The 13,997-nt window shown below is 37.9% G+C and overlaps 1 protein-coding gene across 1 annotated transcript in view; it reads right to left on the reverse strand.

Annotated features, from left to right (window-relative positions):
* Window positions 1-13,997, reverse strand: part of LOC126106106 (beta-1,4-glucuronyltransferase 1-like) — a 97,004-nt gene that overhangs the window by 57,840 nt on the left and 25,167 nt on the right. Inside the window, exon 3 of the mRNA XM_049912353.1 lies at window positions 2,642-2,836. Coding sequence (XP_049768310.1) covers window positions 2,642-2,836 — 195 coding nt within the window. The remainder of the gene's footprint in view (window positions 1-2,641; window positions 2,837-13,997) is intronic.

Genomic DNA, 13,997 nt, shown 5'->3' on the forward strand with positions numbered 1-13,997 from the left:
CCTTGTTCCGACTTAGATCTTTCAGTGCTCTGTCAAACTCTTCATGTGGTATCATATCTTCCATTTCATCTTCATCTACATGCTCCTCCATTTCCATAATATTGTCGTCAAGTACATCGTCCTTATATAGACACTATATATACTCCTTCCACCTTTCTGCTTTCCCTTCTTTGCTTAGAACTGGGTTTCCATCTGAGCTTTTGATATTCATACAAGTGGTTATCTTTTCTCCAAAGGTCTCTTTAATTTTCCTGTAGGCAGTATCTATCTTACTCCTGGTGATATATGCCTCTACAGCCTTACATTTGTCCTCCAGCCATCCCAGCTTAGCCATTGTGCACTTCATTTTTGAGTCGTTTGTATTCCTTTTTGCCTGTTTCATTTACTACATTTTTATATTTTCTCCTTTCATCAATTAAATTCAAATAAAGTACGAAAGATAATTACAAAAATATGTACTATTCTATGTGCCTTACACTATTTTTCCACATTGTCCCCATACTAGTTCAGACATTTATCCCATTGCAACTCTCCCGTGTTGTAGAAATCATCCAGCTGACTGTGTGACCTTCAGATTGCTGTCTTAGCTTTTTGCAAACTCAAACACCACTAGCTCACACTTCTCAAAGCAAGAGTTTTCCCCCATACTGGGCTATTAACTTATGGAATTTAATGGGTGTTTGTCCCATGCTCCATAGAAACCAAATAACACTTTGCTGCTTGTGTTTCATAGACAAGTAAAGCTCTACTGCCACCTTCAACAACTGCCGTGTCGCAGAGCCACCAACAGATAAAGCCAAGTTAGGTCCAAGAAAGGTCTAACACTGGGAATGGATTTGTTGGCTTCACATTTACAGCTGTAATTTGGTCAAAAAAAGGGGGGGGGGGCAAGGCTTTGGTTCATCTTCATAAAATAATGCGATTCACAGCCACTTTGAAAGGTAGTTTCAAGGACAGTTGCATATGATAGACATCGCTAAATGACAGAAAACTCCAAATGTCTCTAAGTCGTATGGAAAGGGGGGGAGGGAGAGAGGGAGTGTGGGCGGGAGGGAGGGGGGCGGGAGAGAGGGGGGGAGGGGAAGAGAAGTGAGGGTAAAGAAAAAGTGCAGAAAAGCAGAACAGCACCTGAATGCATGCCATGTCAGTACACGAGACTCAAAAATTCTGACAGCTAAATTGTAATTATCAGCAGTAATTATTGGACAAATAACTATTACAGTATATGGCATGTAGATTACAAACAGATCTCTCCATTTCTTGCTAACACATGTGCCCACGTCATTAATATATTTTATTATTCCATAACTAATTCTAACGATTTTATTCCCTCATTCTGAGATCAATAATTGCATCACATTTCTGAGTTAAGGTGATGCGAGATTTAATGTATTTCTGCAGACTGTTGCACTACTAATATACTTGACAGCTGACAGCATATATTATTTAAAGTAATATCAGTCATAATAGGCACAAGAGTTTCACTACATGTGATGTCATTACAAAAGTTGGTGTGCTCAAAGAGTTTATTAGTGGATCATATTTTCAGAGACAGATTGTACGTAAATGGCAAATCATGAAATGGCAGAGCCCACCACAAAGGAGAAAAATGGTGTATGAAAAAAAGATAGAGGAAAGACTACATTTTGAGCATTCATTGTGACAACTAGCCTGTGACAAAACAACAAGATTTACAGCAGATTACCACCAAATAACTTTAAACTAAGATGTGCCTAAGTTTTAAAAACAAGTCAAAACAACTAAAATCCATACAGCTTCATAGTATATACTGAAATTCAGAAAGCACTGACCTTAATGATTGGAACAACACATTCAAAAATTTTGGAGTAAAAATAAGTAAAACAAAGACAGTAGAAATAACCATCAACATGCAAGGAACAACCTCAAATAAATTTACAGAAGGAGTCAAAGGAGAAACTGTTTCACATTTCAAGTACCTAGGAAGCACAATCTCGAAAGATGACACCATTAAGCAGGAAATACTCAGCAGCACACAGAAAGCATCCAATTTTTACAGTCTTAACCATAAATCTTCTCTGAGATGATAAAATGCCATGAAAAGCAAAAGCAAACATTTACCACAACTATTTTGTACCAGTCCTAATATATGGTTTAGAAACATGTACCCTACTAAACAAAGACCTCAGCACAATTCAGGCAACAGAAATGAGATTCATTAGAACTATGAACTAAACAACTAGAAAGGACAAAATCAGGAATGAGGTGAATAGAAAAGTAGCTGGTATTGAGGTTCTTGTTACCAGTGTCATAAAGAAACATGCCAACAGCTTCATCATTTCCAAGGTATTTGTTGCCAGGTGCTAGGACCTAACAATCTGTCCCCTTAGTCAGTGGATTTTCATATCTGTGGCTTCGTGTTGTCATGAGAATTATTTCCCATTCATTTATACTCCATTTCCAGACTTTCCTTACCACGTAATGTGCTCACAGCACGACTTTCAATCTCATAAAGTTACAGCTCATCAGTATATCTGTGTCTCGTATTCAACCACTGTTATATTTTATGTTTACTGATTCAATACCTGTCAAAGAGAATAGCAGCATAATTTGACTGAGTGAGGCTAATAACAAACAAGGAAAAGAGTTCACATCTGCAGACCTGCCAACGTTCGACAAGTGCCGGGATGAGCTGGAGGTGCCCGTAAGAGCACTGTGTGACGAGTGTGGTGTCTGCAGCGACTGGCCGGCGTGCTGTTGTGGCCAGGTGAGGGACCAGGCGGTACTCCCCACTGGCGTCCAGGACCCGACCGTGCTGCTGCAGGGACAGCGCCAGTGAAGAGAACAGTGACTCCACCTGCAAGCGCAGTGACTAATAACAACAGAGTGTTCGATGGCATACAAAATAGGCACAGCAGCACACATTGAGACACAATGTTATGTCAAATAATACTGTGTTTATCTGTATTTTGAGGATAGGCAGGATATTAATGTAAATGTTAATAACTATAAACAAAAAAATTACATAGTTAAGAAAAATGCTTTAGTGGAAGAATAACTGAACTGCTGCCCCTTGTAGTGCTGTTCAAACACGAATTTCTTAAACTAATGGAACAGACACTAATAATACTGTAAATATGTAAATGAAACAAGAGATACTGATTGAACTATATACAAAGTTGTAAATGACTCTTTCAGACATTAATTCATCGCATAATGATTATAAAATATTTTATAATGGAATCATCAGATTAAGTGGAGAGATGTTGCAGTAAAAATGAAACTGAAACAATAAAATGGATGACAAATGTAAAAGAAGACCTGAAGTAGGCAGGAATACAATACACCAAACAGAAAAATTTTAAGGCAAAAAATTCAGGACTGGACAGTTGTGGCCTGGCAGAAAAATGCAAGGGGACCGGAACAACTGAGTCTGATGAGCGGAAGAGAGCCTGTTTCGAGAGAATGGAAGTGGTAAGAGAACAAAGAAAAGTTAAAACAAAACTCTCTAAGCAATATTTTTTGCACATTACATGGTCCAGTAGAGCCCATAATAATAATAATAATATACAACAAGACATGACCAACTACCTAAATGCCATAATTACACTTAAAAATATGTAAAACAGTTTATGCATATAAACTTTTACATACTTATTGTATTGAACTTCCCACATCTATTTATGTTGAAATAATTCCCCTTAAACACATTTTTTAGCTAGCTTGGTACCTTATGAACTGATGTTAAACCAGAGTATGATCCATTTTTTGTAGTTTGTTACACACGACTTAACTGAAATTGGCATTCTGATTCTACAGAATGGGTATATGATTAGCAAGTCTGAACAATCCAAATTCCTAGGTGTTTAGATATATGGTAAGCTTTCATGGAAACCCTATGTTCACGGTTTTGTTAAAAATCTGAATGCAACTACATCATAACACTTATCTGCAATAGTGATAGTCCAACTCAAAAGTTAGTCAACTCCACTTATTTTCATTCGCTTAGGACATACGGCATTATATTCTGGGGTAACTCTTCTCATTTACAAAGTTAAGTCTCTACTCAGAAATGGACACTTTAAGCAATATGTGGTGTAAGTTTGTAAACTTCTGGTTGACCATTGTATGTGAAACTGGGAATTCTGACACTGGGCTTTCAATGTAGATTTTCTAGACTGTTGTTTGTTGTTAACAATATGAGCTTAATCCCAAGAAACAGCAGCTCTCAGTTAACACCAAGCAGAAATCCAATCTGGACTTGGAAGATTAGGATGTAATGTCACGTCGACACCAAGGTCATCACAGATAGAGCAACAATCAGACTGTTTCATGGATGGGGCAGGAAATCAGCTGTGCTCTTTCAAAGGCATCACCCCATCATTTGCTTGGAGTGATTTAAATCTGTATTTTGATTACATCTCCTTGACTCCTCTACAGAAAGATTAACAGCATTCTGCTGAATCCATCTGCATTAAGTTAACACAAAACTTAAAAAATCTTATGACTAATCCTCACAATTTTGAGTCCAAATTGGAGAATTTCCTCATGGATGATTCATTCGATGTGCTAACTTATTCCAGGCAAATTATTTACGAACTTATTCCAGGCAAATTATTTACAAATTAATAGCAATAAAACTGAAGATAATGTTTTCAATTTAAGTGTCTCCAATGAATATAAAAAAATAATCAAACTATTAGGTTTCCATGTAGATTAGAAATTCAGCTGGGCGAGTCATGCAGAAAAATGGTGTTCAAAACTTTCTCGAGTGATTTATCTGCTGTACAAACTGAGGAATAATGTAAGCAAAACCCTACTAGTATATGCATATTTTGCATTTTTCTGCTCCCACTGCACCTATGGAACTCTTCTATGGGCCTGACCCACCTCAAAAACTGTATTCAAGTGGCAAAAAGGCTATCAGATGTAGAGCAAGACTGACTCCAAGAGAATGCTGTAAAAATAGCTTTAAAGAGCTCAATATCATGATAGTCCCAAGCCTCTATATGTATAGTTGTCATTTCAGTGTTAAAGAGAATTTAAATAATTTTGACCTTAAGATGTCTGTACATAATCACAAAACAAGAACTGGACAATTAATTGATATACCCTACAGTAGGCTAGCTAAGGTTCACAACAGCCACAAATATCTACACCCTAGATTTTTCAATAGACTCCCAAACGCTGCCCATTCTGTTGCCTATAATACTTTTAAGAATGTTCTAGCAGAGTGGTTTACGAAGGAAGGATACTACTCCATAAAAAGAGTATGAGGAATCAGATTTAAGTGACAAAGTTCTGACTACTGTCATACTAAGTTGTAATAAATTACTGATTAAAAGTTTCCTACATATATAATTTTCACATTATATGTAACAATGTGTCACTGGTGTAGATATCATGAAATTTTTATATATTTTATGTATCTTAGCTTTGTATGTAAATAATTACACCAAAAACATGTAGAATGTTTGAAGGTGAATAAATTCAAATAGTCAATATTAATGGAAGGAGATGAAATACCGTTGCAATTATTACACAGGCAGAAGGTCATTTTATGTGTTCAAAGTGGCGCCCTTTAGCAGCGAAACAATGTTGATTCTGCTGAACTGTTGACCAAACTATGGCTGTTAGTTTTGCCCGTGTGATAGCCGCAAAGGACACTTTGACAGTTTTTTGAAGCTCATTCAGTGCAGCTGGCTTCTGCTGATAAAATTTATTTTCCAGATCCCTCATAGGTAGAAGTCAAGAGGTGTAAGGTCTGGAAACTATGTTGGGTATTCAACACTTTCTCTTTGACCTATCCATCAACCAAGTAGATTTTCATCCAAGTAGGTTCTGACATCTCTGTGGTAGTGAGGCAGAGCGCCATTTCTCTCTTGGATGGCAGGCAAAATCAATGTTTGCAGCTTATGAAGATTCACGTGACCAGTTATGGTACCTTCACAGAAGAAGGGCCAATCAAACAGCTCGATGACAGACCACGCCACACATGAATACCCGGTAGATTAACATGTTTGTCCTCATGAATGCGACAATTTTCAGGAGCCACATACACATTAATTGTGGCAGTTTACAGTATCACTCAGCTTTAATTGTGCCTCGTCAAATCCACTAACCAAAAAAATGCAAAATGTTCATCTTCGCGACACATGCCTTCAAACCACTTGCAGTACTCCATCCTTTGATCCGGCTTGTCATAATTTATAGTGTTCCATGATCTTGGGATGTACACTTTCCATTTTGCAACCTTCAGAATCATCATACGCTTGATTGGTTTACCGTACTTTCATGTGTACCCTGCTTCACAGATTTTTTTGAGGTGACCTAGTCAAATACTGCACTGAACAGTACTATTGGCTTAAAATCTATCCTGACTACGATAAATTGTTGTACATGTTGGTAGCTAAGTTCCCAATACAATACGCCATTGCCATTGTATCACCATCATGTTTTCATACATGCAGGATCACTTCAATACAACCTCGTGTTGATCAAATGACAGTCTTACTTTATTACTGCTCTGTCATCTGCTGGAAAACATGCACCAAGATCTGTTGAGAAAACAATGGTCTATGCTACTGCGCAAAATTGTAACACTATGTCATTTTGTTACAAAGATATTAACTATCGAAGAGTGTCTATAGTTTTCTCGGCCCCTCTTTATTATTAACTTTTCTGATGTTAAATTCATGTACTGACTCATTCCATGACCACAGAGATTTGTTCCTCAATCTTGTCCTGTGAAACTAGATATGAGCAATAAAATAAAAACTTAAATCCATCGAACATTTGATGTGTCATTATTAATTTTGTAATGTTTTGACCAATTGTGGTCACATATAACACTGAATTTATTTTCTTCAGTTTGTTGACACAATAAAATATCTACTTTGAACAGGTACAATTACACAGACTATAATCATCCAGTATTTGGGAATGAGAGCACTTTGTGACTTCCAACAAACTTTAAACATAATCTCAATTTTTTTACTGCATTTTCTCACTTATAGCCGCACAAAATAATGAATGAAAAAGATTTTATTGATTACTAAATGTTTGTTTTTTCTCATGGTAAAATTTCACCTTCAAGCGTGGCATTTTCAGTTGTCATTTCTTTTCAATTAACTATATTTACCACCTATTTTGGAGACTGTATCTACATATGCCATTGAAGATATCTACAAAATTATATGACTGTATGACACACAGTTTAGGAGAGAAACTATCTTTTCTGAAAAGTGTAAATAGTTCTCAATACCCGAAACTAATCAAACCGAGATAATTATCACACTGCATATTCAAACATAAAGGTTTTACATGCTTAGTGCCAAGTATGTAACAAAGTAACTATCTGTAATCAGATGGTTGAGGCTGTGTTATGCTTGGGAATTCAATTCCTTAAAGAATCAGAGGCGGAGTAGTGAATGGACCCAAGTAAAAACATTCAGTTCTTACACTGAAAACACAGTGTGTGTCGTCATTTAACCAAAATTACTGTATGTGTACATGTTTCTCAACATACCAGTAGTGAAAAAAACAGCATCCTGAATGGCCACTGACCTTATTCTTCAGTTTATCTGGTGTTTACCACTACCTAACTGACTGAACCAATTTCATTACATTCCACATTTTTACAACACCTTTTATGTCACCTGCAAAAAACTTTTAACAATTTCTTCAAACTAAGGTTGGCAGCCTGTATGAACTATTTTCACCATTTTTCCACTGTTTGGTACTTATGTATAGACAGTCACACCTCACACAAACAGGCTGTTTTCAGCCTCTATGGCCATTTCCTAGGAATAACTGAGTTGTCAGTATATAATTATAATAGAGACTAAAATCAGTCAAATACATGAGAGGTACAGATTTTGTCTATCAATTACCACCAAATAAAGGAAAAATGATGTCAATTCGAAATTAAAAAACAGTACACTCCCTACCTATGATTCTTTAAGGCATCAAACTCCCCTATATAAAACAGTTGCAAACGTCTGATTACTTTACAAATGAATTAATGTGTTAAATTCTTGACATTAAGCATCTAAGTGAGAAAACGTTTAGAAAAATCTGAAGTTATATCAACAGTTAGTTGGGAGTCCCAAAGTTTTCTCAATCTGAAAGAATAGACGAATACAAGCTGGGTAATACATGCCCTGTAATTATGCTGCCTCAAAGAGATTCATGCAGTTTCTAACTTCAATACTTGTCTTACAATGTTAAACCTTTAATGTATTACTTTAATGCTTAATAAGTAAATTATGACAGCATTTAAAAATTTTTAATTCATTAAATAATTATATGAAATACTAAAAATCAAATTTTTCTTGCCTCTGGAAACCATCAGATAGATAACCTGCACCTGGCTCATGCCCCGTGTTAGCTGTTTAATAATATAGATTCTCAATCATCAGTTATGTTTATAGGCGGATCTTCAATGTTGTTCTGATCTGCAGTCTAAAGATCAAAGTTCTATGTATCTCTCCATGCCAGTCTCTCCTGTACTATTCTCTTTGTCCCTATTACACCCTACATCTGTTTGACGTGATTACTTTGGGAAACTACTGATACTGAATGACACCATTGACTCATGAAGTAATAATACTGTGGTGGACCTTCACCATAGGAATGCAAACAGAGATAGACCAGAGCAGTGATGTTATTTATTTTTGCTTCTACATCATCCCCCCGCCCCATGAACCATGGACCATGCCGTTGGTGGGGAGGCTTGCGTGCCTCAGCGATACAGATGGCCATAGCGAAGGTGCAACCACAACACAGGGGTATCTGTTGAGAGGCCAGACAAATGTGTGGTTCCTGAAGACGGGCAGCAGCCTTTACAGTAGTTGCAGGGGCAACAGTCTGGATGATCGGTTGATCTGGCCTTGTAACACGAACCAAAACAGCCTTGCTGTGCCGGTACTGCGAACGGCTGAAAGCAAGGGGAAACTACAGCCGTAATTTTTCCCGAGGGCATACAGCTTTACTGTATGGTTAAATGCTGATGGCATCCTCTTGGGTAAAATATGCCGGAGGTAAAATAGTCCCCCATTCGGATCTCCAGGCGGGGACTACTCAAGAGAGGACATCGTTATCAGGAAAAAGAAAACTGGCATTCTACGGATCAGAGCGTGGAATGTAGATCCCTTAATCGGGCAGGTAGGTTAGAAAATTTAAAAAGGGAAATGGATAGGTTAAAGTTAGATATAGTGGGAATTAGTGAAGTTCGGTGGCAGGAGGAACAAGACTTTTGGTCAGGTGAATACCGGGATATAAATACAAAATCAAATAGGGGTAATGCAGGAGTAGGTTTAATAATGAATAAAAATATAGGAGTGCGGGTATTGTTGTTGTGGTCTTCAGTCCTGAGACTGGTTTGATGCAGCTCTCCATGCTACTCTATCCTGTGCAAGCTTCTTCATCTCCCAGTATCTACTGCAACCTACATCCTTCTGAATCTGCTTAGTGTATTCATCTCTTGGTCTCCCTCTACGATTTTTACCCTCCACACTGCCCTCCAATGCTAAATTTGTGATCCCTTGATGCCTCAAAACATGTCCTACCAACCGATCCCTTCTTCTAGTCAAGTTGTGCCACAAACTTCTCTTCTCCCCAATCCTATTCAGTACCTCCTCATTAGTTACGTGATCTACCCACCTTATCTTCAGCATTCTTCTGTAGCACCACATTTCGAAAGCTTCTATTCTCTTCTTGTCCAAACTAGTTATCGTCCATGTTTCACTTCCATACATGGCTACACTCCATACAAATACTTTCAGAAACGACTTCCTGACACTTAAATCTATACTCGATGTTAACAAATTCCTCTTCTTGAGAAACGCTTTCCTTGCCATTGCCAGTCTACATTTTATATCCTCTCTACTTCGACCATCATCGGTTATTTTGCTCCCCAAATAGCAAAACTCATTTACTACTTTAAGTGTCTCATTTCCTAATCTAATTCCCTCAGCATCACCCGACTTAATTTGACTACATTCCATTATCCTCGTTTTGTTTTTGTTGATGTTCATCTTATATCCTCCTTTCAAGACACTGTCCATTCCGTTCAACTGCTCTTCCAAGTCCTTTGCTGTCTCTGACAGAATTACAATGTCATCGGCGAACCTCAAAGTTTTTACTTCTTCTCCATGAATTTTAATACCTACTCCGAATTTTTCTTTTGTTTCCTTTACTGCTTGCTCAATAAACAGATTGAATAACATTGGGGAGAGGCTACAACCCTGTCTTACTCCTTTCCCAACCACTGCTTCCCTTTCATGTCCCTCGACTCTTATAACTGCCATCTGGTTTCTGTACAAACTGTAAATAGCCTTTCGCTCCCTGTATTTTACCCCTGCCACCTTTAGAATTTGAAAGAGAGTATTCCAGTTAACATTGTCAAAAGCTTTCTCTAAGTCTACAAATGCTAGAAACGTAGGTTTGCCTTTTCTTAATCTTTCTTCGAAGATAAGTCGTAAGGTCAGTATTGCCTCACATGTTCCAACATTTCTACGGAATCCAAACTGATCTTCCCCGAGGTCGGCTTCTACCAGTTTTTCCATTCGTCTGTAAAGAATTCGCGTTAGTATTTTGCAGCTGTGACTTATTAAACTGATAGTTTGGTAATTTTCACATCTGTCAACACCTGCTTTCTTTGGGATTGGAATTATTATATTCTTCTTGAAGTCTGAGGGTATTTCGCCTGTCTCATACATCGTGCTCACCAGATGGTAGAGTTTTGTCAGGACTGGCTCTCCCGAGGCCATCAGTAGTGCGGGTAAGCAACTACAAACAGCATAGTGAACACATTATTGTGGCCAAGATAGACATGAAGCTCACGCCTACTACAGTAGTACAACTTGATATGCCAACTAGCTCTGCAGATGACGAAGAAATTGAAGAAATGTATGATGAGATAAAAGAAATTATTCAGGTAGTGAAGGGAGACAAAAATTTAATAGTCATGGGTGACTGGAATTTGAGAGTAGGAAAAGGGAGAGAAGGAAACATAGTAGGTGAATATGGATTGGGGGGAAGAAATGTAAGAGGAAGCCGCCTGGTAGAATTTTGCACAGAGCATAACTTAATCATAGCTAACACTTGGTTCAATAATCATAAAAGAAGACTGTATACATGGAAGAAGCCTGGAGATACTGACAGGTTTCAGATAGATTATATTATGATAAGACAGAGATTTAGGAACCAGGTTTTAAATTGTAAGACATTTCCAGGGGGCGGATGTGGACTCTGACCACAATCTATTGGTTGTGAACTGTAGATTAAAACTGAAGAAACTGCGAAAAGGTGGGAATTTAAGGAGATGGGACCTGGATAATCTGAAAGAACCAGAGGTTGTACAGAGTTTCAGGGAGAGCATAAGGGAACAATTGACAGGAATGGGGGAAAGAAATACAGTAAAAGAAGAATGGGTAGCTCTGAGGGATGAAGTAGTGAAGGCAGCAGAGGATCAAGTAGGTAAAAAGATGAGGGCTAGTAGAAATCCTTGGGTAACAGAAGAAATATTGATGAAAGGAGAAAATATAAAAATGCAGTAAATGAAACAGGCAAAAAGGAATACAAATGTCTCAAAAATGTGATCAACAGGAAGTGCAAACTGGCTAAGCTGGGATGGCTAGAGGACAAATGTAAAGCTGTAGTGGCTTATCTCACTAGGGGTAAGATAGATATTACCTACAGGAAAATTAAAGAAACCTTTGGAGAAAAGAGAACCACTTGTATGAATATCAAGAGCTCAGATGGAAACCCAGTTCTAAACAAAGAAGGGAAAGCAGAAAGGTGGAAGGAGTATATAGAGGGTCTATACAAGGGCGATGTACTTGAGGACAATATTATGGAAATGGAAGAGGATGTAGATGAAGATGAAATGGGAGATACGATACTGCGTGAAGAGTCTGACAGAGCACTGAAAGACCTGAGTCGAAACAAGGCCCCCGGAATAGACAACATTCCATTGGAACTACTGATGGCCTTGGGAGAGCCAGTCCTGACAAAACTCTACCATCTGGTGAGCAAGATGTATAAGACAGACGAAATTCCCTCAGACTTCAAGAAGAATATAATAATTCCAATCCCAAAGAAAGCAGGTGTTGACAGATGTGAAAATTACCAAACTATCAGTTTAATAAGTCACAGCTGCAAAATACTAACGCGAATTCTTTACAGACGAATGGAAAAACTGGTAGAAGCCGACCTCGGGGAAGATCAGTTTGGATTCCATAGAAATGTTGGAACACATGAGGCAATACTGACTCTATGACTTATCTTACAAGAAAGATTAGGGAAAGGCAAACCTACCTTTCTAGCATTTGTAGACTTACAGAAAGCTTTTGACAATGTTAACTGGAATACTCTCTTTCAAATTCTGAAGGTGGCAGGGGTAAAATACATGGAGCGAAAGACTATTTACAATTTGTACAGAAACCAGATGGCAGTTATAAGAGCCGAGGGGCACGAAAGGGAAGCAGTGGTTGGGAAGGGAGTGAGACAGGGTTGTAGCCTCTCCCCGATGTTATTCAATCTGTATATTGAGCAAGCAGTGAAGGAAACAAAAGAAATATCCGGCGTAGGTATTAAAATCCATGGAGAAGAAATAAAAACTTTGAAGTTAGCCGATGACATTGTAATTCTGTCTGAGACAGCAAAGGACTTGGAAGAGCAGTTGAACGGAATGGACAGTGTCTTGAAAGGAGGGTATAAGATGAACATCAACAAAAGCAAAACAAGGATAATGGAATGTAGTCAAATTAAGTCCGGTGATGCCGCAGGAATTAGATTAGGAAATGAGACACTTAAAGCAGTAAAGGATTTTTGCTATTTGGGGAGCAAAATAACTGATGATGGTTGAAGTAGAGAGGATATAAAATGTAGACTGGCAATGGCAAGAAAGCGTTTCTCAAGAACAGAAATTTGTTAACATCAAGTATTGATTTAAGTGTCAGGAAGTCGTTTGTGAAAGTATTTGTATGGAGTGTAGCCATGTATGGAAGTGAAACATGGACGATAAATTGTTTGGACAAGAAGAGAATAGAAGCTTTCAAAATGTGGTACTACAGAAGAATGTTGAAGATTAGATGGGTATATCACATAACTAATGAGGAGGTATTGAATAGAATTGGGGAGAAGAGGAGTTTGTGGCACAACTTGACAAGAAGAAGGGACCGGTTTGTAGGATATGTTCTGAGGCATCAAGGGATCACAAATTTAGTTTTGGAGGGCAGCTTGGAGGGTAAAAATCGTAGAAGGAGACCAAGAGATGAATACACTAAGCAGATTCAGAAGGATGTAGGTTGCAGTAGGTACTGGGAGATGAAGAAGCTTGCACAGGATGGAGTAGCATGGAGAGCTGCATCAAACCAGTCTCAGGACTGAAGAACACAACAACAACACATCATTTTTTAGAGTGTGTGCACACACGACCCCCCCCCCCCCCCCAAAAAAAGATATCTCCCACCAACTGATCACTTTTCTAGTCAAACTGTGGCATTTTTTCCCCTCCTTCATCAGATTCGGTATTTTTGGTATTTTTTTATTAGCAATCCTATCTACCCATCTAATCTACAATACTGTTCTCAAGTGCCACATTTCAATAGCCTTTATTCCCTTCATGTCTGTATCACTTCCATACAAGATTACAATTTACACTAATATTTCCAGGAAATAGTTTCTAAAACTTAAATTTATAATTAATGTTAACACAGTTCTGTTTTTCAGAAAAACGTTTCTAACTATTTTATTTCTTCTCTACTTCAGATACCTTCAGTTACTTTGTTCTCCAAATAAACTTGCCTAATACTTTTAGTGTCTCATTTTCTAACCTAATTCCCTCAGTATCATCTGATTTAATTTGACTACATTGCATTACCATTGTTTTAATTTTGTTGTTGTTCACTTTATGATATGTTTTCAGTACACTACCCATTTCGGTTAACTTGTCTTCCGAATCTGGCAGAATGGTAATGTCATAAAGGAATGTTAGAGGGTGTGCATCTTCT

Source organism: Schistocerca cancellata, chromosome 10 (genome assembly GCF_023864275.1).
Source record: "Schistocerca cancellata isolate TAMUIC-IGC-003103 chromosome 10, iqSchCanc2.1, whole genome shotgun sequence".
NCBI classification, from domain to species: domain Eukaryota; kingdom Metazoa; phylum Arthropoda; class Insecta; order Orthoptera; family Acrididae; genus Schistocerca; species Schistocerca cancellata.